Genomic DNA, 27,262 nt, shown 5'->3' on the forward strand with positions numbered 1-27,262 from the left:
ACTTCCTATCAAGTGTTTTTTCAACCTTCCTCAGGCGTGTTTAATGTCTTGTGTTATTTTGTTTTTTACTTTGTTTTTAAATGCATTCATTGTACAAATCTGAATGCTTTCAAATTTTTTTACATATTGCCAAAAAATACACAAACCACTTTTTGAATTTTAAATCAACAAATCTTTTTAAAAAAATTTAAAATTTCTAACTATAGTCGACAGGAACAATGAAGGGGATCGGAAGGTCCACTTATTCAATACCATTAGATTGATGTTATTATCTTTATTAAATGTTGGCACTAGTTTCGATCCTATGATATTGGGTCATCTTCAGCCATAATCAAAAGATGGAAAATACCATAAGATATTACAATTTATGTGTCTAAACTTAACATAACATGCTGTAACTACATGAAAGTTGTAATCAAGTTGATGTTGTTTACATGCGTATTCAGAGTTTAATGATGTAACTTGACCTCATTGAAAATATTAGTCTTGACTAGCTGATGTACCTGTGCTTTGCTACGGGATTCTTGGAAAGACTGACTTTGTGGTTTTCCCAACCGAAGTCAACATAGGTCATTACAAAATCATTAGGAATGTAGCGATTAAAAACAATATTATCATATACAATACTCGATCAAATGAAAAACTGCACATTTTCTCACTTTGAACGAACAGTACTATGAGGTTGATCTAACAGTCCAAAGTTCCATAGCTGGAATGACCAGGCCGCAAACAGCCGTGAACACTGCTCTGCCATTCTGTTAAATATGCACACTGCTCATTCCAATCAGTGCCTCAGGGTAGGGATTGAATAGCTGGAATGCTACGATGAACCAGTGTGTTACGTACCAGTAGTATCAGAAAATTTATGAACCAGAGGAATGGCATGCTAAAGAAGAAAGTTATCTAAGTCCCCAGCTACTTCCCGCCAATATTCAGGCAGGCTGTTACACTCGATACGACCGGGCGAGTTGGCCGTGTGTTTAGGGGCGCACAGCTGTAAGCTTGCATCCGGGAGATATTGGATTCGAATTTCACTGTCGGCAGCCCTGAAAATGGTATTCTGTGTTTTCCCATTTTCACACCAGGCAAATGCTGGGGCTGTACCTTAAGGCCAAGGCCACTTCCTTCACACACCTAGCCCTTTTCTATCCCATCGGCACCATAAGATCTATCTGTTTCGGTGTGACGTAAAGCAAATTAAAAAAATACTCAGTACGCAGCAATAATTCTGTCTATTGGAGATGAGTGGCAACAGAAGGCATAAAGAACATCACAACAAACAATGGTCAGTACAGTAAAACCTCGTTAATTCGAAGTCGTTGCGACTCAAAAATCGGACTTCGAATTACGTAATTTCGAATTAACCGCCAATTCGCAGTTCAGAAGTACCAACCCTTGCCGCGTTACAAAATATTCTTAGGCCCGTTACTGCATGCATTTAACCTTGATTCACAGTTTATACCTTTCAAATGCCATGAAAAAAGAACTATTTCCAAAATGTATCCAAGAAGGTGCATTTACTGTATTCAAATAATGCACTCGGATATCTTACTGGTAAACATAACCTCACGCAACGAAAGAAAGAAAAAAAAAAGCATGATTCAAAGACGAGGAGAAATCTATGCTCGCTCCCATGTGCAAGTGCTTTATTAATTGGATTACTATACTGTATGCATTTTAGATGCCTTGTATTTATACAGAAAGTACCCGATGCCCTTAAAATCAAACTTTCCTATGATTCTATCCTTCTACGATTTCCCGCCATGGCACTTCTCTCGTTTCAGAAATGTAAACACTTGCCGCGTCACGAAGTATTCTAAGACCCATTAATACATGCAATCACCTGGATTCACAGTTTAAACCTTTCAAATGCCATGGAAAAAACTATTTCCGAAATGTATCCAACAAGGTGCATTTACAATGTTTAAATAATGCACTTGGATAAATCACTGACAAACATAACCTCACGCAACGACAGGAAAAAAAAATCGCACAATTCAAAGACGAGGATAAATTATGCCTGTTCCCCTGTGCAAATGCATTATTTTTTTGGATTTCTTTACTGTTTGCATTTTTATTATAGATGCTTTGTACTGGCATGGAAAGTGCCCGACGCTCTTAAAACATAGTGGCTTATTGAAGTTTCCTATGGCGAGGGGATAAAGTATCTCGCTTCCATGTGCATTGCAACGCACTACTATGACCCCCATCCCTCACACTGTACGATTTCCCGGCTGGCAATTTCTCGTTTAAAACCATAAGACCGTTTGGGCTCGCATTAAAATAAAGCAATGCAGTTTCACCGGCAATGTCAATATTGTTTGGTGCCTACGAATTTATTCTATTTGCCACGTTTTTTTGTCAACTGTCGGCATCGCCAGTGTTCGCGGATTCTGTTTTCCCGCACACTGCATGTCTTGTGATATTACGGCGTTCCTTAAAAGGTTGAACACAAAAGAATTCCGATTTCATTCAACTTAGCAATCATGAAGCGCACTGTAGACCCACTGAAGTGAGTGTAAGTGCGGAAAGCTACCCCTCCACGTTCCGGAACGTGCGTTCTATTATGACGCGAAGCAGATAAATTTCGAGTTGAAATTACTCTGTAACATATTATTGTTTTAAAATGTAAAGGCAGTTTCGAATTAAAAGTCTGAATTTCGGTAATGGAGCCGACATTGTTCTTCGAATTACGAATTATCCATATTTCGAATTAAACAATTGAAATAACATGCAAAACTGTATCTCATGTTTCCGGGAACGAGAGCTTCTTCGAATTAGGCGTGATTTTGAATTAACCGATTTCGAATTATCGAGGTTCTACTGTATAATGTTATTGTTGATCAATTTTATGAGCTATCTATATTGTAGCCCTTCACATTTAGTTTTCTTTCGACTCTGTTATATTAGGGTGTCTTATAAAATTATTTATAGCATAGACTGTAGTTTGTTATTCTGACTTTACATACCGATTTTCATTAAATTCTGTTTACCTATTTTCTCATGACTCTGCGCTGTATGGACTTAGTAACAAAAATCCAAATTCATGAATATCTCTGTGATCATAGCCAGTACGCTAACAGTGTATAAGACATAAATAATTGGAAATTTAATACTATATAACTTTAGTTATGTAGTATTTATCAATACGGCCACTAATAACATAAATATTTGAGAATTAAATTATTGGCCTTCTCCTAAACTACCATTTCACTCAGCGTGAATAAAATTATTTGTGGCCTAGGTTGTAGCGACTTATTCCCTGACTTTGCATACCGGTTTTCATTAAATTCTCTTCAGCAGTTTTCTCATGATGCGCGTACATATATACAGACAAATTACAGAATATTTAAAAGTGCATTTCCTTGTTACTGTGGACACAAGTGACGCAGAAATACCATCCTTTTATAATTCTGAGTAATATTTTGTATACTGTATATATAGATATAATACATTACGAAAGAATGTGAACACTATATAATTAAAAAAAGGGGATTAAAATGAGACATTAAAAATTTCTTAAAGGGACATTCGCGGCACGAATAAGTGGTCTTCTGATCAGATTGAGTGATGCATCAAAAATTCCGTATAAAGTGAATGTCCCAAGTGCCTCGTATGCTAGTATGTGCATGCACGAAAACCAACACCAAACTTTTTGTGGGTTCAGGGTTCATATCCATACAGTAATATTGAAAAGGCAACAGTTTGATACACCATCATTTGGTGCATATCATTAGATTCAGAAAAACCCAATGGGAAAGACCTTCAGATGCTACATGGGCAGCATGGATTCTGTTTTACAAGTATTTTTCCAAAGTAGCCCTACACCATATAGGATACTTTCAAGATAGGAGAACTGTTCTGCTTGTTCTAGAGATGTATTTGAGATGGTTATATAAAGGAAGATCTTGGAAAGTAGTTGCAGGGGCAGGTTGTGCAAGCACCTTAGTTTTTTTTTTTGTGTGTGTGTTTATGGTCAAACCAAACCATTCACATGCATTCTTGAAGCAGCTGATTGATAGTTACAGCTCTGTAGGCATATGAGCTGGAGAAGCATTGTCATCTGAATATTATAATTGTTACCTAGGTGAGCTTGGTTAGTCATTTTGAATGGAGTCTGGCCTGATTAAAAAGTTCTCCATCAAAGTGATATCTGATTTCCACACCTATGTTGTTAGCCAGTGATGTCTCATGGAGCATGACTGTAAGCTACTGGACAAAAACTGAAGGAGCAAGGACACAGCCTTGCTTAAGCCCATTAGTAATGAGGAATTCTTCTGGTATATTTTTGATACAGAACCTGTCCAGCCATACCATCATGAAGTGCTCTGACTAATTCTACAAAATGTTCAGGGCAGCCAAAGCACTTTACAACCATCCATGTAGCTTCTCTGGGTAACGTATTGGAGGTCTTTTCCAAAGTACACAGTGTTGAGAGGATACTAGTTTTTGTTGCTAACTGCACTTCTCCTTTAGTTGTCTTGCACAAAATATTTTAAGTCCAATATAATTGGCCTGTTTTTAGAAATGATAAATTTTCCAGCTAACTCATTGCTTGCCAACATTTCGCCCCAATGTGCCAATTGGGGTTCAGTAGTTGGTAACTAGCACACCTACTAAGATGCATGTATAGTGCAAGTAAGGGAGGCCACTGCACAGGCAGTTACCAACTGCTTCGTCAAGTGTGAATGTAGTTCCTTAAAGGAAGTGGTGGTTGTGGTGGTGGTAGTAGTAGTAGTAGTACGGCAACAGTCCGATGTAGGTACAAATAAGTTGCAAATGACAATGCAGATACTACTTCAGAGGAGCGGGATGTTTATCATCTGTGATTACGTGATGCCAAACTGAAATGCAAATCCAGCTGATTTCGGACAAGATGAAGACATGGCACAGGTGACAAGTACTGCATTGGAAAACAATGTACTTGCCACTCTAGCCGTGTTGGATTGTATGATAAGTAAAAGTGACTCTGACAAACGACTATTAAGGCTTTGGACAGTACGGAGCAGTTTGTTGCTAGTGTACATCCAACATTCTTTTTGTTTACCAATTTTATTCATCAGGAACTTTTCTTCATTGAATTTTTGAGAAGAGTTCCCTCTGGTCCAACCAGTTACAAAAAATTACATTACTTGTTCAAGAACATTCTGCTGCCTTTTTAAAATGTCAACATTACTCGCACATTTTTATGGACCCAAAATTGTGTACATAATCAAATTTACTTTAAGTGCAGTTATGGTAATATCACATTTGCCCTTCATAGGCTGATTTGACCATCCTTTGACAGCAAGGATTATGCTTTTAAAAACTTTTTCCTGTGAGATAGCCCGTATTATTGTAATGATACAGTATGTTTTAAGAATATAAGTAAACAGACATTATGCCATCTTGTGTGATATCACTTTATTCAATGTATATCTTTCTGTGTTGTTTGGAATTGTTCTGACTTCATAAACCCGATAGTGCTACACCCGCACGGGAACTCTATTTTTTTTTTTTAGTTTCCAGGTTCACTCTCGAGTGATATAGATGTTGATTACTATACGGAACCTGAAATATTTGTCCCGAATGAGTGCTAATTCAATCTCTGGCATATTCTGCCATCTGCTGGGCATTTTTTAGAACTAATTGATCACGGCTAATAGCTTCGGGAAGACGTCTGTGGAGCTCATCTGTGATGTAAACAATTATGGCAGAACAACAAGCTAGTTGCTCTTGCAGCGAATATTTCGGATCAAAGAATCTGTCAGTTAATAACTACAGCGAAAAGTGATGATGAAAATGATGATTTTAATGAATTGTTAAGCGATTGCGAAAGTGAGAGTGATATAGAGAGTGCTGAGAATATTGTAAGTGAGAAAGAAACAGAACCTCCTTCTGAACGCAGGAAGAAAAACACGGTGAGTACTAACTATTCTCGTGACTTTTCTCTACCAGACTTTCAAGCAACCCCAAAATCATTCACTTTTTGAAAACTATTCTGTCAGTGGTGTTGGTGCAGCTGTTTGTTGATGAAACAAATCGTTACTGTATCGCAAACAACTAGAGGAAAACATTGAGCTGTCAGCACATTCCAGGGTTAGAAAGTATTTTAAAATATCAACTTACTTACCGTACTTGTAAGGAGTTACATATTGTATTAGTTGCCTACAGATTTTAGGAGATAATTTTATTTTGGGCTCTTTACTTTGTATAAGGACACAAAAAGTGAAATTTTGTTTTCTCTCAAAATAATATTGAACATAAGTGTAGGATTTTCTGTTTCCATTTAGGGTTATAAACAACCAATATTTATAAACATTTTAAGCTAATCACCCCACCGATAAGTTAAAAATTGAGGCTTGTACAATTTTCTTTTACATGTGAATGAGAACTCAGCACTGAGGTACCAAACAGTCAGCTGGTAACTCGGCACTTAAAAGGTTAAGTAGGTGAAGGTGTCCCAGAATAACGGATGAAATATGTCACTATCATCATCATCATCATCATCATCATCAGTCCCACTCCAGTCGCCCTGGTGTGGTTAACAAGCCTCTTCCACTCCTTTCTGTCCTTCCACTTTTCCTGATCCATTACTTCCGCCGCATCCAATCCAGCTTCTCTAATGTCCTTCCAAATCTGATCTATCCACCTTCTTCTCGGTCTTCCAACTGGTCTCTTTTCCTTAACTTCTCTTTCCAATTCCCTTCTTGCTACCCGTTCTTTTCCCAATCTTTTTACATGTCCAAACCATGTCGGTCTTGCTTTCTGTATCTTCTGTACTAACGGTTCTATATTTAGCTCTTCTGTGATTTTAATATTTTGAATTCTATCTCTTCTTGTCTTTCTAACCAATGTTCTTAAAATTTTCATTTCTAATGCTTGGATATTACTATCTTGTCTCTTAGTTACCAGCGTTTCTAGTCCGTATGTTACAATTGGTATGAAATACTGTTTATATAATGTTAATTTCATTCTCTTGGGTACTTTGTCATCCCATAAAAGCTCTCTGACTTGATGATAAAATGTTGTACCTTTACTTCGTCTGTTATTAATTTCTGGGTTGATTTCATTCCATTAATAATGCTACTCAGACATGTAAACTGTTCTACATTCTCTAACCATTCTCAGTCTATGTTCACGTGGCTTCTCTATTCCACAGTGCATGACTATAGTTTTCTTTTTACCAATTACCATTCCAAACTCCTTCAGATTTTCATTCCAAATGTCCAGTCTCCTTTGTACTTCCTTTTCTCCCTTTCCCCAAATCACTATATCATCTACAAATACCAAAGCATTCACTTCATCACTACTGATACTCTGTTTTACATGTTTTATGATTCCATCCATCAATATAATAAACAATAATGGTGACAGTGCACTTCCTTGCTTGAGAACTTTTTTGTATAAAATGTTTGTCACCACTCCCCACTTGTACACTGCTTTTACTCTCATGATACAAGATTTTTATATTGTTAATTAATGATGTTTGTACATTCCTTTTCAGATGTTTTTCCATTATTGTTCGCACTGTAAATATCAAGTCTATTGTTGATCTATTCAGTCTAAAGCCATATTGTTCTTCCTCTGTGTTTATATTATATCCCTTAGTCTTTTGTGTATGACTTTCTCCGTTATTTTTAATCCATGTGATAATAGGGTTATACCCTTATAATTTTCACATTTTTTCCTATTTTCCTTTTTTGAACAATGGTACAATGCTTCTTTGTTGCAAATTTTCAGGTATCCTTTCATCCTTCCATATGGCATTGAGGGCTCTGTATAGCCACTGTAGTCCAATGCTTCCTGCGGCCTTAATCATATCAGCATTGAATTAGTCTTTTCCACTTGCTTTGCCTTTGGTCATTGCTTTCACTGCCGTTTCAAGTTCCAACCATGTTATCAGGGGCCTGTTCCACGAACAAACTTTGCAACTTTGCACTTTGCACTTTTCAGTTCAGATTTTGTTCCACCATCACTTTTCAGATTTAGCTTGCAAAGTGAAAAGTTAGGAATCTTTTCACTTTTCAAGCCTGTTATATTCCTCCATTGGTACAGGAATGCAAAGTGCAAAGAAATGAAGTGAAATTTTTCATAAATCTTGCAAAGAGATGATTCCCTTTTCATCTGTTAATTAACAAGTATGTACACTAGTTTCTCGGCGTAGAATTTTGTTTAGTGATATAAACACGTTACGACGTGAGCTTTTATTAGCATCAAGTGAGGACAGTGATGAAGAATCCAATAAGAGAACGTACAAAGATGAGATTAATTTTCATAACCTCACTTCGATGGACTTTCGCGAGTGATTTCATATTACCCCAACGCAGACTCACTATATTCTTGAAAAGTTCGAACATTTATTGAAACGTGTAACAAAAAGAAGTCGATTCCTTTCCGAAAAAGAACAAATTTTTATATGCTTACTTTGGTTAGTAAATGGTGCCCAGCTGCATGGTGTAGCACCAATGCATGGGACATCAAAATCAATTATTTGCAGAACTGTTACCAAAGTTGTAGATGTTATAGTAAATGTAATATTTCCTAACAGTACGTTGGCCTGATAATACACATAATATAGCGACAGGATTTCTAATGAAGGGTGAATTTTCTTCTGTGTGTGGATGTGTTGACGGTACTCTCATTAACATTGAAGTGTGTCATCATTTGAGAGGTTTTCTTTAAAGTTGTTAAAAAGGATGTCACGTTTCTCCTTGACAACTTCCAGCACAGCCAGCTTCTTGTAATACTAACCTTTCTTTCCCATGATAAAAACTTAAATGGTACGACAATTATACCGTCAAATTCGCAGCGAAAAGAAATGCATTAAAATCGTAGAGTATTAGGCCTATACAGTTTGCTTATGGAATAAACTCTATCGGATCACTCGTTCGCAAAGACTTTTCACTTTGCGAAGAAATTGAAAAGTACAACCTAGATCATGGTGGAACAGAAAGACTTTGCACTTTGCAAGAATTGAAAAGTGCAAAGGTTGAAAAGTTGCAAAGTTCGTTTGTGGAACAGGCCCCAGGTTCTCTTCTTTTTCTCCACTTATTATTTCCCTTTTCTTATCTCCTCCTTCCTCCGAGCAGTCATCCTCATTATAAAGTTTTTCAACATACTTTGCCACCACCTTCTGAAGACCCTTTTCGTCATGTACTATGAATCCATCTTTCCTCTCTAATGCCTCGATTTTTTCTTGATTTATTCTTTTCGATTTTATTACTTTGTATAATAGTTTCTGATTTCCTCGACTATCTTTCTCAATTTTTGTTGGTAAACTCTCCCCAACCTTTCTCCTTTTCTTCCTTGATACCCCCCCTTTACTTGTAGTTTCAATCTTTTGTATTCCACATGTAACCTTTCTATCTTATTCTCATCCCTCTGACAAGTTTTTTTTTGCTTTTCCTTATCCATTTCTTTCTTCACCTTGTTTCTTTTATTTTGTCTGTCCACCACCATGTCTCCTTTCCCTTAACCTTTGCTTTTGCTTTCCCGCATACCTCAGTTGCTGCTTCCACAAACGTCTGTCTTAAATTGTCCCACTCTTCTTCTCCACTGTGTATTTCTCTGTTGGCAACTTCCTTTTTATACAATCTTGGAATGCCATTCTTTTATCCTCCTCCTATTCCCAAATCCTGATCTTTGGTTTCTTCTTCAATACAATTTTAGGGATTTTTACTTGTTTTAATTCCACAATCAATAATCTATGATCACCTTCCATACTTTCACTGGGGATTCGTATTCATGGCATATCTTCCCCATTCTCGGTCTGTTATTACAAAATCGGTGAGTGTAGCATACTGTCCATCCCAACTATATTGGCTGATCTTATGGCTATTCCTCTTTATAAACCATGTGTCCTTTTATTTATTATCAGGTTATTTCTGATACAAAAGTCCAACAGTCTCTGTCCATCTTCATTTCTATCGCCATACCCATGTGGGCCCAAAACATTCTCATGTCCCATACTATCAGTTCCCACAAGGGCATTCAGATCTCCCATTATCATGATCCCATCTCCAACAGTGTGTTTCCAGTTCATTGAGGAACTCTTCTTTTTCTTCCACGCTACATCCTGTCTGAAGTATACACCTGTATTATCTTCAGTAGTTCCTTGTTTACATGTATGTGCATTATTATAATTCTTTCATTTGCATACTCAACTTCATCTATTGGTTCGGCATTCTGATTCACTACAAATCCCACTCCATTTCTTTTCTCTTTACTGTTACCCATCCAGTGCAAGGTGTACCCTTTCTTAATTTCTTCATTCTATTCCCTTTCCATTTTACTTCACTTAATCCCAGGGTGTCGAGTTTTCGTCTCCATTTGGTCAATCATTTCATTTTTCTTCCCATTCATTGTTAAAATATTTATTGTTCCAAATCGGGTTTTATTCTCTGATCTAACACTTGCACAAACTTTAGCATTACAATCATACTGTGCAACTGTAGTCGGAAACTTGATTCCATTTTTAAACTTCTTAAACTTCCATCCAAGGCTTGTATTCCAGTTGAAAGCAAGTACAATTTTACTCATCTGCTAACCTGCTAAGCCTAATGCATCTGAGGATTTTTTTTCGGGGTTTACTCGCTTAGCCTTTTTGAAGATCCCTGTTCTCCAAAAGGCAGTGGTGGTTTCCTCTTCTAATTTTCCCCAGAGAGGATGAGTTGCCTCATCCACCATCTTCGACCATTACGAAGGTCTCCTCTGCCTAAGATGCTCTTAAGGTCTTAACCCGTAACCCTGAGCATGGGTTCCATGTTATATCCTTTGAGACTGGGTCCTTGCCTGAACTTAGCTCTCCTTCACACCAGCCTACTGATGTGGAGGATACCCACCCCCGCAACATGGATGCGCCAGACAAGAATTACTCAAGTGAAGGATAGGGAAGATGACCCTATCTCCCTTGAGCCGGGTTAATGGTTGTGTATGATGCCACAACCAATGGCAAATATGTCCTACCAGACAATTTTATTTTCATAAGTGAATACATAGTTTTAGTGTAGAAAAAAGATTGACTTCCCTCAAAATATTTATAACTGCTAATGTTACTGTACCATCAACACAGAATATCAGGTGGCAGGACACTCTTTATTATGAAATTGTAGGACATTGAGTTGGGGCTGCCTGGCATAGGGCCTATAGGCATAATCAGACATTTTGTTTCTCAGTATGAATTTTCTTTGATTCTGAGGCTCATGTTCTTACCAGCTTGAAAATATTTCAGTTAAACAGTGCTTAAGAAAATTCACATGCATCCAGCTTAAGTTACTTATCATATGGTGTCAAGTGTATGAAATTTTTCACTACTGGAGGGTATATATCCTTTTTTTTAAAGGTTGAGTGTGCTGAAACTCAAGCTTGAAACAACTTTCTTTTTTTTTTTTTTTTAACTCAACTCAACTTGGAAAATTACCATTAGCACAGCCCCAGTGTGTAGGAAACAGATGGAAAGCGGCAACTTACCTTGTAAGCACGCATGGATAGATTGCATCTAAAAGGACATGGGTCACATATTTTTGGCTTCAGTCTTTGTCAGTGGAGGATAAAAAGAATAAACTGATTTATATTGGCTAAAACTGGTCAGTCAAGCCATAGTTTAAAGTTTGGAAGCAGTTGTAGGTTGTTATCAAATGTATTTCATATACAAGTAAACCGGGCAAGTTGGCCGTGCGGTTAGTCACGCAGCTGTGAGCTTGCATCCGGGAGATAGTGGGTTCGAATCCCACTTTCATCAGCCCTGAAGATGGGTTTTCCGTGGTTTCCCATCTTCACACCAGACAAGTACTGGGGCTGTACCTTAAGGCCACGGCCACTTCCTTCCCACTCCTAGGCCTTCCCTATCCAATCGTCGCCATAAGGCCTATCTGCGTTGGTGCGACGTAAAGCAAATAGCAAAAAGAAAAAAAGTAATGTATATAAATATTCATAAGTAATGAAATTGATCTTTATATAAAATCATTAACCATTAATTTCACTGTGAAATTAAATATTACATTTTTACACAAGTTTGTTGTTTATCTATATTTTGAAGTAATATCAATTGTCAATCCCTTTGGTTCATTGTTCAGGCAATTTCATAGTGTCCTTCCTTCAGGAGGTTGCATCTTTACTGTCGAAAAACCTCTTTGGGCAAATTTTGGTATAATCTAAAGAATCAGTTCATGTCAATAAATTGACTGTCTGGTAATGCAGCTGTTCATAGAAGATTACACATTTGCAATCTCATAATGTATGTAACATTGCTTTCTTGAGATGGAGAGCAGTCTTTGGGAATGTTTAGGGAGAACTCTGCTGTTTACACCTTGATCTCTGGCACATTGCTATTGTAGACAATCCACTTTTTTTCTCCAGTTATAATTTTAAGAAAATGTTCTTTACTCCTTTTATAAAGTTAATCACACTGAAGTGTACAGTGCACTAGCTGGTGCTTTTTGAAATGATGCAGCACCCATAAATAAGCATGGCCAAAAAAACCTCAGTCTGGAGTGGTTTTTACAGGTCATACAGAGAGTTTCCAGTCTTTAAGTGCAAACTGGACATTCCTGAACTTTTGAACAATCTAATGTCTCTACAGATGCCTCATAAACCTACACATTGTGCATCTTTTTGGCTATCTGGGTTGCAGACTTTCCTTTTTGAAAATAATAAAGCATAATATATCAGAATTGTTCATTTAACTTTTCCATTATCTTTGTGCTTAACTTGCCAACTTAACCACCAAATCAAACAAACCGGGGGGCCGATGACCTTAGATGTTAGGCCCCTTTAAACAACAAGCATCATCATCATCATGAATCAAACTGTACACCAGAATGTGGCCTCAATTCAACAACAGAGTCAGTGTCAAGAATCAACAGTGAACCATCTAATGTCTTCCCTCTTGCTCACTATGTGCCTCAGAGCATACCAGAATCCAAACAGATTCGCATTAAGAACTACTGTAAGATCTGTCATAAATATCTGAACCCTAATTGTGATGAATACTTTTCCATGTCCATTTACAAATTTAAATTTTGAAATACTGTAGGCACATTTTTCTCAGGCTTCTCCTGTATTTTTTTCAGCTCCCATCATGTCATTGTATACTTAGTGAATACAGTTGTATTATGAGGCATGTTTTTTAAGGTAGAGTTAAGTCTGGAGTTCCTTGTTTCATTGGATTTTCTCTGTAACCCCTGTAACATTGAGCTATGGTAGTCCCAGTGTTTTGTCATTAGTGCAATGTTTGAAAGAACTTGGTTGAAGATTGGTAGAAAATGTGGGTTTGTATCCAAATCTGATTGAAATATTTATGCTTACGAAGGAGATTTCTGTGTTGTTAAATCCAAATTTTATTTCTTCCTTCATTGGACAAAAGTTAAGAGCATACTAGTGTTTAGCAAGAATTAATCTACCTGTACATTGGCATGTTACATCCTGATGCTTTCCCCTTTTGAACTGAAGCCAAAGAGAAGCCTATAATATAACTTGCTGTTTACCATCATGATTTAGTTGGTGTGTTAGATATCAGTAAATTTGATGAAGTCTATGTTGTGAAATGTTATCTGTTTTTTTTTTCTTCTTTCTTTCTTTCTGGAGCGATGGTTGTTACTAACTAATGTTGTATTTGGAACAGAAATAAGATAATCCTGTATCTATGTTAAATACACTCTTAGAATTCTGTTGTTGCATATTACTGCAAGACAAATACCTGCCTGCCCATTTGGTATTACTCATGTACTACTATGGAAGCATACCTAAATATACCAGGCAATGAAGCATTATTTTCTCGTAGCTTCACTTTGGCACATATCTTGTTTGATGTATGTAGATCAGATTTTGTCAGGCTTCTCTTATATTCTTTTCAGCTCCTGTCATGTTCACTGTATAATCATTGAATACAGTTGTATTATGAGGCATGTTTTTTAAGTGAGTACAGTTTTGATATAGAAAAAAGCAATACAATTCTTTTTTTAAATGTTCTTGCATGTAAGCCTGTACCTTATACTATTCCACATAAATTCCAAGCATATTAAAGCACTTATGTCATGAAACCAGCTTCTGAATTCTACCCTTATAGAAATCTGCTGCATGAAGTGCCAGCCACTTCAGCTTGTTGGTTTTTAGGTCATCGTCATAGTGGTGCCGTCACAAGTAACACGCCCTACCTATCCCAAAACACAGTGTACATGAGTGTGAGCTAAAAGTATTTTCTTGCACTTCATTTCTTGGGTGATGTTGAGTGTCTCCCTTCCATGGATTGCTGTTTTGATTGCGGTGTAACATAAGCCACCCATGTTTTGCCGTCAATGATAATTTGGTTTAGGAACACATCACCTCAATTACTGTACCACTCAAGGAAAGTCAAAGCACTGCATACACGCTTGGTTTTGTGCACCTCTGTCAACATCCTCTGTGCTCAGCACGAATTTCAACTTCTGAAAATCCATGCTTCCTGCCACAATTTGATAAAGAACACTCTGAAATTTTAGGCAACTCATAACTTAATGACAAAATCATAAAGGGTCTGTTTTCTCGAACCTTTGCATCAATATTCTGCACCAAGTCTTCAGTAATGACAGGCGGTCGCCCACTACGCTTCTCATCGTGGACATTAGTATGTCCTTCTTTAAATGCTCTAACCCATTTTTTCACCATTCCTTCTACCAAAGTGTTTTCTGTATACACTTCACTAGTCTGCCAAGGAATTTCAAAGGCATTCACATCTTTTGCACGTGGAAAATTAATCACAGCCGCGTACTTCATACTCGGCAGGACCATTACTTGTCAGAGGCATTTTTACACACAAACGTAAATGCGGACAAATGCTTCCGTAATAGCATTTGTGGCTAGCCTACAGATGTATGTACTGAGCTCACATGCGCAGAATGACAACTGAAGCGCTGCAGCGGCCATATTTAAAATGTACTTATGCTTCATATAAAATGTACTTTCATACAGTTTTCTGTTCAGACTGCTGATATACTTACAATATTGATTTCCTTTCAGATCGAGCTTCATTGCGAGTTTGGGCAGTGCTGTTGCATCTACTCCTGTAGATGTCATACGGGTAAGCAAATATATATCCATAGAAGTGAAGCTTCCACGGTGTGATTACCTTGGATCGAGTAGGGGTATTTCAGTCGCCTTGACAAAGAATACTGCAATGTATTCGAAACGTCGGCAAACTGTACGTGATATGCGTACAAGTACAACACGGTTCAACCCGGAAATTAAATTAAATTAAATAATCATATATCCATTTCACATTTACCATTTTGGTTGAAGATTGAAGTAAGAATAGTTGGTCTAAATTATGATGATGATGATGATGATGATGATGATGATGATGATGATGATGATGAAGAGATTATTGGCTTTGTCTCACAAACTGTTTCTAATCTTTCAAACGCTCCTAAACCAAACCAAACTACAGCCCCAATGGGCCTTCTACCTATCAAGCAACCGCTGCTCAGTCTGAAGGCCTGCAGATTACAGGGTGATGCATAGTCAGTGTGACGAATCCTCTCAGCTGTTATTCCTGGCTCTCTAGACTGGGTTCACCATCTCACCATTCAATAGCTCCTCATTTAAAGGTAATCATAGAATGAGTGGACCTGGAACCAGCCCTCATATCCAGGTAAAAATGCCTGACCTGGCCAGGAATCGAACCCGGGCCCTCTGGGTGAGAAGTAGACAAGTTAGACCGCGGGGCTGGCTTCAAACATTAATTAGCAGTACACGGCTTAAAAATCTCGAAATTTTTCATTCAGTTTTACCAGGGAAACTTTGTCACTTTCCTGTGAAAGCTTCTTTCAGTTTAGCAACTTTGATCAGCCAAACTTTTCGAAAAACCTAATACCAGTAACACCAAGCCAAACAACAGTCGACCACAAGTAGTTTTTAATTCTCTAATCTAATAAAAATAAAGCACATTAAATACAAAAGCGCCCAACATGATGGCGAAATCCTTTTTTAAAAATCTTCCATTGTAACTGGGTCACCGGTATGCTGTTTCTTAATCAGTTTATGGAAATCTTGTACCAATGTAAATTTAGGCCTACATCGACTTTTAAAGGTTATGTTGAATTACATAAAATTAGCTTCATGGTCCGTATCGCACTTCAATAGATTCACAACTAAGTATTTATTTATTTTCCACTTAGTCGATACGATTTCCTAAGGCAATTTAATGGTTAAAAGTGGTACATGTTTCGTATATTTTTCTCTTGAGATTTTTGTTTGTTTTAATGTTGTCAGTCTTATGTTAATTTTAAGGACACTTCCTCTAAAGCATTACTTTGTCAATTTATGTATTTTTCATCTAAACAGTATTATGTGGCTGAAGATGTTGATAATATACCAAACATGTACCACTTTTAACCATTAAATTGCCTTAGGCAATCATTGTATCGACTAGGTGGAAAATAAATACTTGGTTATGTTGAACTCGAGAATATGGTTTCAAATGTAAGTATTGATTCTCAAAAGTTCTTGAATGCATTATATTAAATTCTGCCCGTCACTTATCACAATCATATTAGAAAGAGAAAAAATATCTTCAGAAATTACGGTTATTCGTGACCTTGAGCTCAGCTGGAAAGCACGCTCACTGTACAAGTCGGTATGAGTGCGAAATGATACAAACTTTTTAAATGTAACGTGCTCATATAAAACAACTGCAGGTTTTATAATATTTTAACACAAAATCTTGAAATTCCGAATCTTATATTAGGACCAAAACAGTAATAGGCAATCCAAAAACCTCCAATGGCTTTATGTATGTAAGGTGCAACATCTGTTCTGGTCTTGATAACATAATGGTAAACCCTGACTACGGTCAGAAACATTGGTCAAATAATCAGCCAAATATGATTATGATTATTATTATTATTATTATTATTATTATTATTATTATTATTATTATCATCATCATTATCATCGTCATCATCCTCATCATTATAATAATAATAATATTCCAACACGTAATTGACTACTGGTGTGGAAAACCCCTGTGATCGTTCATTAACGAATCGCACTCAGTTTAAGAGCCTATTGTCCCTTTAACTTGCTAATGTTTTAGCTACACACTTGTGGCTCTTCTCAAACTATACCAGCACACTAACAGTTCTCCCTGGCCGTCTAGTAGTTCACTAGGCGATAGGGCCTCCGGCCTACACAGTCTAAACGCAGACAGTCAAAAAGCCAACCTCAAGATCTGAGAATCAAAAGCCTTGTTGTTTACAAGTTACAAGTTTATATATCTTTCCATCCCTTAGAGAACTCTCCACTGAATAATACACTACCACCACTAGTCCCTTACACACGTCACAGCATTACTGTTCTCTGATTGGTTCCTTAATATGGCAACTCCATTATCAAGTTGCAACTACATGTGATGTTCTCGAAGAGCTAGGAAGCTATCCATATGTCTCTTACACGTGACATCGTACATTTCCAGAAGAAATGTGTATTTAGCTTGCACAGTGTTTCATAATATTGAGTCACAAAGCTCTTGGCTTACAAGTTTCTATGCCACATAGAATGTTCTAATTCTTTCTTTGGAATGTTCTATCATTTCCATTATTATTATTATTATTATTATTATTATTATTATTATGAATTATACTGACTTATACAGACTTTACTGTAATTTCCCTTCATATATACATGTGTTTATATGCCTGCTACTTTTCATATCACAGGCTTTATACCCTGGAGGTCGCAGGTTCGAATCTCATCTGAGTCTGTTCGCTCTTCTGTTATATGCGGAAGGCGCATCGCGAACCCCCGTTCACGACAGCACAAACATATTTTAAGAGTGTTTCGGGTGCAGGACATACGTTTTCTGTGATCTCAAAACTGTTTGTTAGTCCACAGTGCGCAAGTATTAGAGTAATATGCATCATATAAACTCGCGGTGATCAGTTACGCCAAAACACATGGAAATAGGGCAGTGGACAGCAAGTATTCATTGTCCGAATGCAACGTGCGTTACCGCGTTAACAGAGAAGTGGACTTCAAGTGACCAACAACTCTCGCCAAGCATTTCCTATCGTTATTTATAAGTTTCATTTCCATATTGATTGGATACACGTATATGGACAAGAAAGATATTCCACCTATCAATACTATTTATTATGAAACAGACTTACATAATTTTTTTTCACCTATCAGTACTATTTATTATGAAGCAGACATCAGTACTGGTTTGGACTGTATACAGTCATCGTCAGCTGATAGATCACAATATTACATCCATTAGCCATTGGTACGTGTTACAAAGATGTCCTCCAATAGCGCATCCAGATGTCTAATGGGGTTGTATGTTAGATGTTTTCGTCATATCATTTGTGATTACATGGGGTTAAAATTGTATCTGAGATTAAATATGGTAGTAAAAAGCTTAACCAAACTTAAAATAAATTGTACATATACATTAAACACATTAAAAACACATGAAACATATGTATATAAAACACTTGGTGAATTTAAACACATTAAAACATTGGAAACATGTAAAAAACACTTGTTGAATTGACAAGTTCATGTCTTATGTTCTTTCTTCAGGCTTCCTCGTTAGGGTCTTGTGCGCCTATTTTTATGTTCGTTGATTTTGAGCTCGTAAACAGTTCTTTCTTGAGGATGTTCTATTTAAGTAATGTATTCATATATGCTTGTAACGAAACCCAAGTCATTGGATGATCAAGTATTATGGGTAGAGATGATATGTAGTTCAGCTGTTGATGTGTTTTAATGAATTTTGAAGCGGATTATAAAGTCTTGATTTTAAAATTTGGTGAATGTAAGTTTTTGGTGGTGACCTCCTTCTTGTCTGTATCCATGTATAGGAGCTGTAGTTATCTGTGAAAGATAAACTAGTATGAGTACAGTGTGAGTTTGAAGGAATGCCTGAAGTGGTGTGTGGAAGTAAATAGGTACTTACTGCTGTTGTTGTGGTTGAGCGACGTTCTGTTTAGGAGCTTGTTGCGCACTGCTGCGTGTACGTCTGGGACTTATGTTCGCTGTAGTGAGGGGTATGGATGGAGGGGTAGGGGGAGTGGCTATTGTGGGGGTAGGGGTGGAGCTGGGCTTGTCATTCGTCGGTCTTCTGGGGCGTGCTGTGTTCTGTTTATTTACTATTTTGAGGTCATCATTTTTTAGGGCGGGATTAGCTTTATTGAAAATTATACTAGTTTTCTCCATAATGTCCTTAATATTGTAATTAGGATTGGTGTATTGGTCTAGCGAAATGTAGAAATCTTCAGTTGTGTTAAGCAGGGGCCCTTAGAATTTATGTTTAATATTTTCATATCGTTTTCGATGTCCGTGAACTTGCGTTTGAATTCTTCGATATGCTGACCTATTGATGAAAAGTGTTTTACTGCGTTTAAATGTTCGTTGTAGCGGATGTAAGTCTGCTTCATAATAAATAGTATTGATAGGTGGAATATCTTTCTTGTCCATATACAAGCATTTCCTAGACCAAAAAACTGCAAGTTTCCGCAAGTAGAGTAGGATCTGCTTAAACGTATGATTTCATTGAAACGTTGGATATGCCGTTCCTCACAAAATCCAGCATTTTAAAGGACGAGAAATAGCTGCTGCACATGGAATCAGTGTCTTAGATTTGAAGGTTAGCCGCGGCTAGATGATTAATTTTATGAAAGAGATGGACTTTCTCTTCGATGAACAGTATTATGCCATAAAATGCTGAATGATTTCAAACAAAACATAACTGATTTTCAACGCTTTGTGATTGAGAAGCGTAAAGTAAAGGAATATTTTATCTCCCCAGTAGGAACCGCAAGTCAGACGCCAATCAGTTTGCATGTGCCACAAAGTCGAACAATCAATAAGAAAGAGACATCGAGTGTTAGCGTACACACTAACGGAAGCGAAAAATAACTGCAATGCTTGCTGTAAAAGCTGATGGCAGAAAGCTTCCACCTTACGTTGTTCTAAAACGAAAAACAATGCCTAAAGTAACATTTCCGCGAGGGATCCATGTTCGTAGCCAAGAAAAAGGGTGGATAGACACGTCTCTCATACAAGATTGGATAATTGTACTTTTATTAGTTCAAGTTTCACTTCAGGTCGTATTGTCAGCTCGTAACGGGAAGAATATTTTCCAGTGTCAGTACTTCACACCCACGTGTCCAACTTACCTGATGTACGGTACCTTATTTGACTTTTCAGAAAAAATACCACGCCGGAATTTTACGCCAAATGACGATAACCGCAAATGAGTTGAACCAATTGCGTTTATATTATATTTGATATATCTTTTAAATGAATTGTAAATAATTTTTTAAATATCTCAGTTTCTTGAATAATTTACGCATCCAAAGTTTTTTGCCTTATTTTTTGTCAAAAAAGTGCGTTAATTACGCGAGAAAATGCGTAGTTTTCTATGACTAACCTGAAAACTGCACTGCAGTATCTTAGCACGCTTCGTAACGTATACTTAAGGTTTCTGTTTATTTCAGGTTAAATGTGAGCAGAAACCCTGTCTTGAGTAGCATAAATCTGCAGTGCACATATTATTAATATAGCTAGGAGAAATAAGTCAAACAGCAACAGTTGTTCCTTCCACAGTTGGCAAGCCTGAATATAACTTTAACCTTTGCCTATTTGGTATCTGCAAACATCCCACGGAATATGCTAACCAATCTGATCATGGAAGCATTGATAAAGGGCATCGGTAGCCTCATCCACGAAGCAAGCAAAACCTTAAAAAACCTATTTTAAGCATACAAGAAACCTAAAATGAAGGTTTTACACCTAACAATTTGGGACCTAGTCCTTTCATTTGTTATTTAAATGAACATGTAGCTTTAAAAATTCTCTCATTGACAAATTCAACATTAAACTCAGCATCCATATTTTGGCTCAAGACAAAAGATAACATCGATGACAGTGGAAGTGGACTTCAAAACCGTAGAGATGGCTTGTGGAGCAACTTGGTCTTGGGCCAAATATGAGCGTAACCTGCTGCTTAAACTAAAAGTACTGTACTACTGCTGTGCAGGAGATTCTTTTAAAACTAATGGTCTTAAAAATTGTCAGCAGGTGTAATAGGCGAGTGGTATCATCACTGGCTACTCACCAAGGTGACTGTTATTTGAATCCCAGCTGATGTACACTGCTGAAAAAATAAAACATGCCACATCCTCAAGGACTGTGTTCAGTGGTACTGGGATAATATGTGCATAATGAGGGGTTGTTGTGTTAGTGATGAATTTGTCATGGACATCAGCAATCATATGGCGCTCTGGAAGCCTGTCCATGCGCACTCCGTTTTGATTCTGGGTGCAGTAACTGTGCTGAGGTTAAAGGTGAGCAGTGTTTGCAACATTCGTTCTAACCATACCCCGCCGACGAGTACGTGCTCATGTTGAACAACTGCAGCCATTTGAATGGGGTTGCATTGTGGGCCTGCGGAAGCTGGATGGACATATCGACTGATTGCTGCACATGTTGGGCACAGTGTATCGGTGGTGTGTTGTTGCTTTCAGCAGTGGTCTGTAGAACATTCCCACACCCGTTGACCAGGCTCCAGACGTTCGCGTAGTACATACATACGTCAAGATCAATGCATTGTGCGAGCAGTGGTGGCCGACCAAACATCATCCAGGAACAAAATCCGGTCACATGTTGCACCTGCTGTGTCACCAAGAACCATTTGGAGCAGTCTGCTTGCAGCAGGATTATGATCTTGTGTTCCTCTGGCCAGGCTACCACTGACACCATGCCAAGCATGGCTACTCTGGTGTCGTGAAAGTTGACTGGAGAGGACAATGGCATTCTGTTGTCTTCAGTGACAAGAGTAGGGTCTGTCTGTATGCAAGTGTAGACCTGGTGAGCAGCCTATTCCAGAGTGCATTCGCCCACGACACCCAGGTCCCACCCCAGGCTTCATGGTGTGGGGGGCAGTCAGTTACAACTCGCGGTCACGTCACATTTGGTGTTTCTGCAGGGTAACATAACCAGTGCCCACCACATTGCACAGGTTGTTGTCCCCGTGCTATTGTCATTTCTTCGACAGGAAGGTGATGTGCTTTTTCAGCAGGACAATGCACGTCCACATACAGCTGCTGCGATGCAACGTGCTCTTCATGGTATAAAACAACTGCCCTGGCCAGCAAGATCACCAGATCTCTCGCCAGTTGAACACGTATGGGACGTGATGAGGCGGGAACTTGCGCATTCTTCAGAGCTTGCAAGAACCATTACCAAATTGCATCAAAAGATGCAAGGTGCTTGGGACATTCTATCGCAGGATGCCATTCGGCAAGATGGTTTGCATGCGCGAATACAGCCTGTATTGCTGCCAGAGAAGGGTTCACTGTGTATTGACGAGACTGTTTGGGCACCCTTTACTGTGATGTGTGTTTCATTTGGTCTCAATTTGTAATCGTACAGTATACTCCTGCAATGATTAACTACCTGTCACATCGCTTGTGAATTAAATGACCTTGTCCTTGAGGATGATGCTTGTTCCCCCTCCCCGGCTGTGTACATGAGAGTTTTGAAATAAAAGGTGGCATCCCTGTGGTTCAGATTCCACGTAAAACTGGGGGTGCCAGTGCTATGATCACAATCTCATCAGTAGTGTAAATCTACAGGCTTTATTGTTTAAAGTTATCTAAATGTTAATTTTTTTCTTTCTTTCTTCCAGACTACTTAAAATATTTGTGTTTTTATTTTCAGACAAGGCTAATGAACCAGCGGAAGTTAAAAAGTACAGTTACTGGTTCCTCCCTTCGTATCTACTCAGGAAGCATTGACTGCTTAGTGCATGTGAGTATGTTTATGTACTCATGTTACCTACCTCTTTTAATTTAATCATCGTTTTTTAAAATCCTAGTCAGTGGGTAATTTTACATTTTGAATTATAATTTAATTTCACCTCATCTTGTACCATTATGGTCTGATGACCTAGATGTTAGGCCCCTTTAAATAATGATCATCATAATCACAGTGTTCTCCTCAGAAATTTTCATCAGCCGGGTGGCAGGAATGAGTAGCCGTGTGGGGAATGCTACATAATAAATGAATATGATAACATTTCAAATTATTCTTCTTGGTGCATTAAGAATAATATGAGACAGGTAAACATTAACTGCAATACTGAACCGATTTAGTGTTATTATCACAAACAAGACATACCAGACATAACTTCTAGTGTTAGATTCTTTTGAAATGTGGTTCTGGCGAAGAATGTTACGCATACCTTGGACAGCCTTTTGCACAAATGATTCCATTATAAACCAGCTCAACCTCATCAGATATCGATATGTAAACAGAGAGTTCTACAATTACTTGGACACACTATGTGACGTGGGAATATCAGCTTAGAAAAACTGATCATTCTTGGAAATATTTCCCGCTAGATTCGTGGAGGAGTTCCCACTCGATGGACAAACATTATCAGAGTATAACTGGGTTGAACATCTTTGGTGCAGCACGTCTGGCTGAGGATCGCAAGAAATAAAGGCAACTGATCAACAGCCTCCTCTCAGATCACGATCTTCAGAATTGAGAGTACGATAAAAAGAGTGTTCTACTAATATTTCATAATCCTGTAACACCGGGTTACCACTCGGTTCCTGTGGAGTGCCATACAGGTTTGTGACGTCATGCAGAATCGAGTGCTCGTGTTAACATTCTAAATTGGAACACCCAGTCGCTCAAATATGTATTAATATAATGCAACTAGCACATATGTAGATTGTTAGCCGAATCATGACTGACTGACTTCTCTTCATAAATCTTTCTGCCGTATCAGTTGGGCTCATAAAATGCCTTTTTTTTAATAGTTCTTCCCAATTGTGTAATCATTTTACTGATTATTAGGGATCCTGACTTTTCATGAGACTTTTATTTGTAAAACCAGCTGTCAGTGAACCAAATAATATAATTCTAATCACTGATTATTGAATCATAAATTGAATTGAAGCCACAAAATGTGAAATTATTATATTTTATTTTTTTACAGAATTTGGAAATAATGCAATTTTAAGGTTGTGTCTTCTTGGTGATGTTTTCAGTGCTCTTGAATGTTTTAACTGCATCAAATGACATATAATTGATGCAATCTAATCATCATCATCAATGTCCCACTCCAGTTGCCCAGGTGTGGCTAACAAGCCTCTTCCACTCCTTTCTGTCCCTCCACTTTTCTTGCTCCATTACTTCTGCCACATCCAATCCAGCTTCTCTAATGTCCTTCCAAATCTGATCCATCCACCTACTTCTCGGTCTTCCAACTGGTCTCTTTCCAATTTCCTTCTTGCTACCTGTTCCTTTCCCATTCTTTTTACATGTCCGAACCATCTGAGTCTTGCTTTCTGTATGTTCTGTACTAACGGTTCTATATTTAGCTCTTCTCTGACTGTAATATTTTGAATTCTATCTCTTGTCATTTTAACTGATGTTCTTAAAAATTTAATTTCTACTGCTTGGATCTTACTATCTTGTCTCTCATTAGTTACCAGCGTTTCTAGTCCGTATGTTACAATTGGTATGAAATACTGTTTATATAATGTTAATTTCGTTCTCTTGGGCACTTTGTCATCCCATAAAAGCTCTCTGACTTGATAAAATGTTGTACCTTTACTTAGTCTGTTACTTGATATTAATTTCAGGGTTGATTTCATTACATCTATTAATAATGCTACCCAGATGTGTAAACTGTTCTACATTCTCTAACTGTTCTCCATCTATATTCACCTGGCTTCTCTTTTCCAATTATACTCAATTATTAAAATATATTAAATTTAATTTTGTTTTAGTTGTGCTTGTATACATATACCTAAGGTATAGTCCACCATTGAGGTAAAAAAAATTCCAGGTGATAGGACATGGCGTCACAACTAGACAGTATGCACATATTGCCAAGTTATTGTAGTCTCACCCTCACAAACTAAACAACTTGTCACACGCCTGTAGTGATAAATTACTAAACTCTAAGACAATGTTCAGCCTCACACACCTTGCTTTGTTCAGCATATGTAGTCCAAACATATTGTAGTCCTAGGAGCTGGTTCAGGCAGAGAGGCACATCTGGTTGTAGAATTACCGGAATACCATATTCACTCGCGTATTAGACCCTTTTTTTCCACAGTTTTACAGCCAAAAAAAGCAAAGGGGGGTCCAGTATGAGATTATCTCAAATTTTATGTAGTGGACACATGACTTCTAGGCTATAAAGAGCTATAAATTGTACATTCTACACTGTTCTTTAACAAACTTATGTATTTGAGTTATAAGGGCTATTTTCATTGTAAGGCAGTATTTCTAAATGTAAAAAGTCAATAAATCGTGAATACTACTTTTAGACCTACGTATAAATGAGGCGTCCAGATGCAAAATGCAGTAAATCCACTTTTGCTCGAAAATGAGTTGTTGCCAACATTTTGTTCTCTATGCTGTCATCTGTTGATTAGACCCTTAAAACTGAAGCAAAACTGCTTCCGTCTGCTTTAAATTGCACCCCGAAAACAGCCTACAGATGCAAAAGTGTGTGTATCCACATCTGTTTGCAAAGCAAAACTGAGTGAATCCATTTTCGTCATAAAGAAGCAGAAGTTGGTGTATCCTGACAATGCGCCATTACTTAAGGTGGTTTGCAGGTGCAAAACTAGCTTAATACACACTGTGTCCTGCGTTTGAATAATGCTATTTTACAAGCTTTTTTCTCCATGGATGTTAGTTCTGAGCTTGTGCACAAAGCTAAGGCAAAAGCTTTTTATGATGAACTGAAAGTTGAGGACAATGGTGAAATAACCTTCACATTTGATTGCCAGAAAAACCTTACATTGCCTAAGTTGCAAGATCCAAGTGCTTATTGTACACGCCAAATGTATGTGTACAATTTTAGGATCTGCCAAGGCCCATCAGGTGTGTGGAAAAACCAGGGAAATGGATTTATTTACACTTGGAAAGAAACCGATTTTGCAAAGGGATCTAATGAAATTGTCTCCTGTGTGTATCACAGGTTAACATCAACAGATTTGAATGGCATCCACACCATCCACCTAATGTTGGACAGCTGTGTAGGGTAAAACAAGAACCAGACAATGCTGGGTATGCTGTGCTTTTGGCTAACACAAGAGGCTCCTGTCAGTGTGAAACGGGTGAAGATCTTCTATCCAATGGTTGGACATTCTTTTCTACCACCCGATAGAATTTTTGGTCGAATAGAAAAAGTTCTCAGGTCGAAAGTTACTGTCATATTACCAAGTGAGTACCATGAAGTATTCAAGGATCACGGAATAGTTTTCCAGCTGGGAGCAGATGTCGTCAATCGGTGTTGGAAAGATGCAGTTGCTGATGTTGTCAAGCCCTGTGGTCAGTGTCACTTCAAATTTGCTCCTGTAAAAAGGGTTGTGATCACCAGGAGTAAACATGGAAACGAACTAGTAAGAGGTGAAGTGGCCTACAGAATGGACGCTGGTGAATGGAGAGGGATATGCAGACGTGGCAAAGCCTACTCGTCTATGAAGCCTAATGTTATCCAGATTGGAAGAGCCTGAAAGGAAGTGAAAGTTAGGGACATTGATTTTCTGCTTAGAAAGCATTTCAGGGAGACTTGGGAAGAAAACGAAGATCTTGTTTTCTATAAGAATCTGATGGATTCTCAAACAGCTGTGAACAATGCAGAGGAGGACTCAGAGTTTAAAATTCATCCAGAAGACAATGAATTGCCTGTGTAATTTCGATGGAACAGGACAGGACTTGCAAGGTTGCAGCCTTTTTACTTCTTGCAGACTATCATTTGATGTCATATACTATGTAATCACACTTACTTGTAGTCAATAAATAATTTATTTTGTCATTTGAACCAGCATTAAGGCATCTTCTTTTAAATTACGTTGTGATAATATCTCTACAGAAGCAAACCTACCTAGATCCATGAAAACAGGAGCAAAACTCGGTGAATCCAAACAATTTTAGGTAATAACTAAAAAAATAAAACCCCAATATTTTAAAGATTGCCATAAAAATAGTCCTTAAATGAATATAAATCTACAATGAAAAAGAATTTTGCATATCTCCAAGCCGAAGGAAGTAAGACGTTTTTCGTGTTTCCTGAAAAAAAAAATGTACTGGTGCACTCAGAGTTTTGCTTCTGGACGCCTCAAATATAAACCATTTTAGTTACTCATAATATCACGTCATTCGTTTCATCTCGCTAATTCCTCCGATGAGGTTAACGTCAGAAAGGGCATACGGTCCTAAAAACTTGCTGCAAAAATTTGTCTCGCTTCATACTTGACCCCATAGAGAA

At 37.8% G+C, this 27,262-nt stretch overlaps 1 protein-coding gene across 4 annotated transcripts in view; it reads left to right on the plus strand.

The window, feature by feature from the left end:
• Bmcp (uncoupling protein Bmcp mitochondrial) overlaps positions 1 to 27,262 on the plus strand; it is a 122,455-nt gene that overhangs the window by 81,846 nt on the left and 13,347 nt on the right. For all 4 annotated transcript variants that reach the window (XM_067151258.2, XM_067151259.2, XM_067151260.2 and 1 more), the window contains 2 exons: positions 14,977 to 15,037; positions 22,681 to 22,770. In XM_067151258.2, coding sequence (XP_067007359.1) covers positions 14,977 to 15,037; positions 22,681 to 22,770 — 151 coding nt within the window. The remainder of the gene's footprint in view (positions 1 to 14,976; positions 15,038 to 22,680; positions 22,771 to 27,262) is intronic.

The sequence above is a fragment of the Anabrus simplex genome, chromosome 7, assembly GCF_040414725.1.
Source record: "Anabrus simplex isolate iqAnaSimp1 chromosome 7, ASM4041472v1, whole genome shotgun sequence".
Lineage (NCBI taxonomy): Eukaryota > Metazoa > Arthropoda > Insecta > Orthoptera > Tettigoniidae > Anabrus > Anabrus simplex.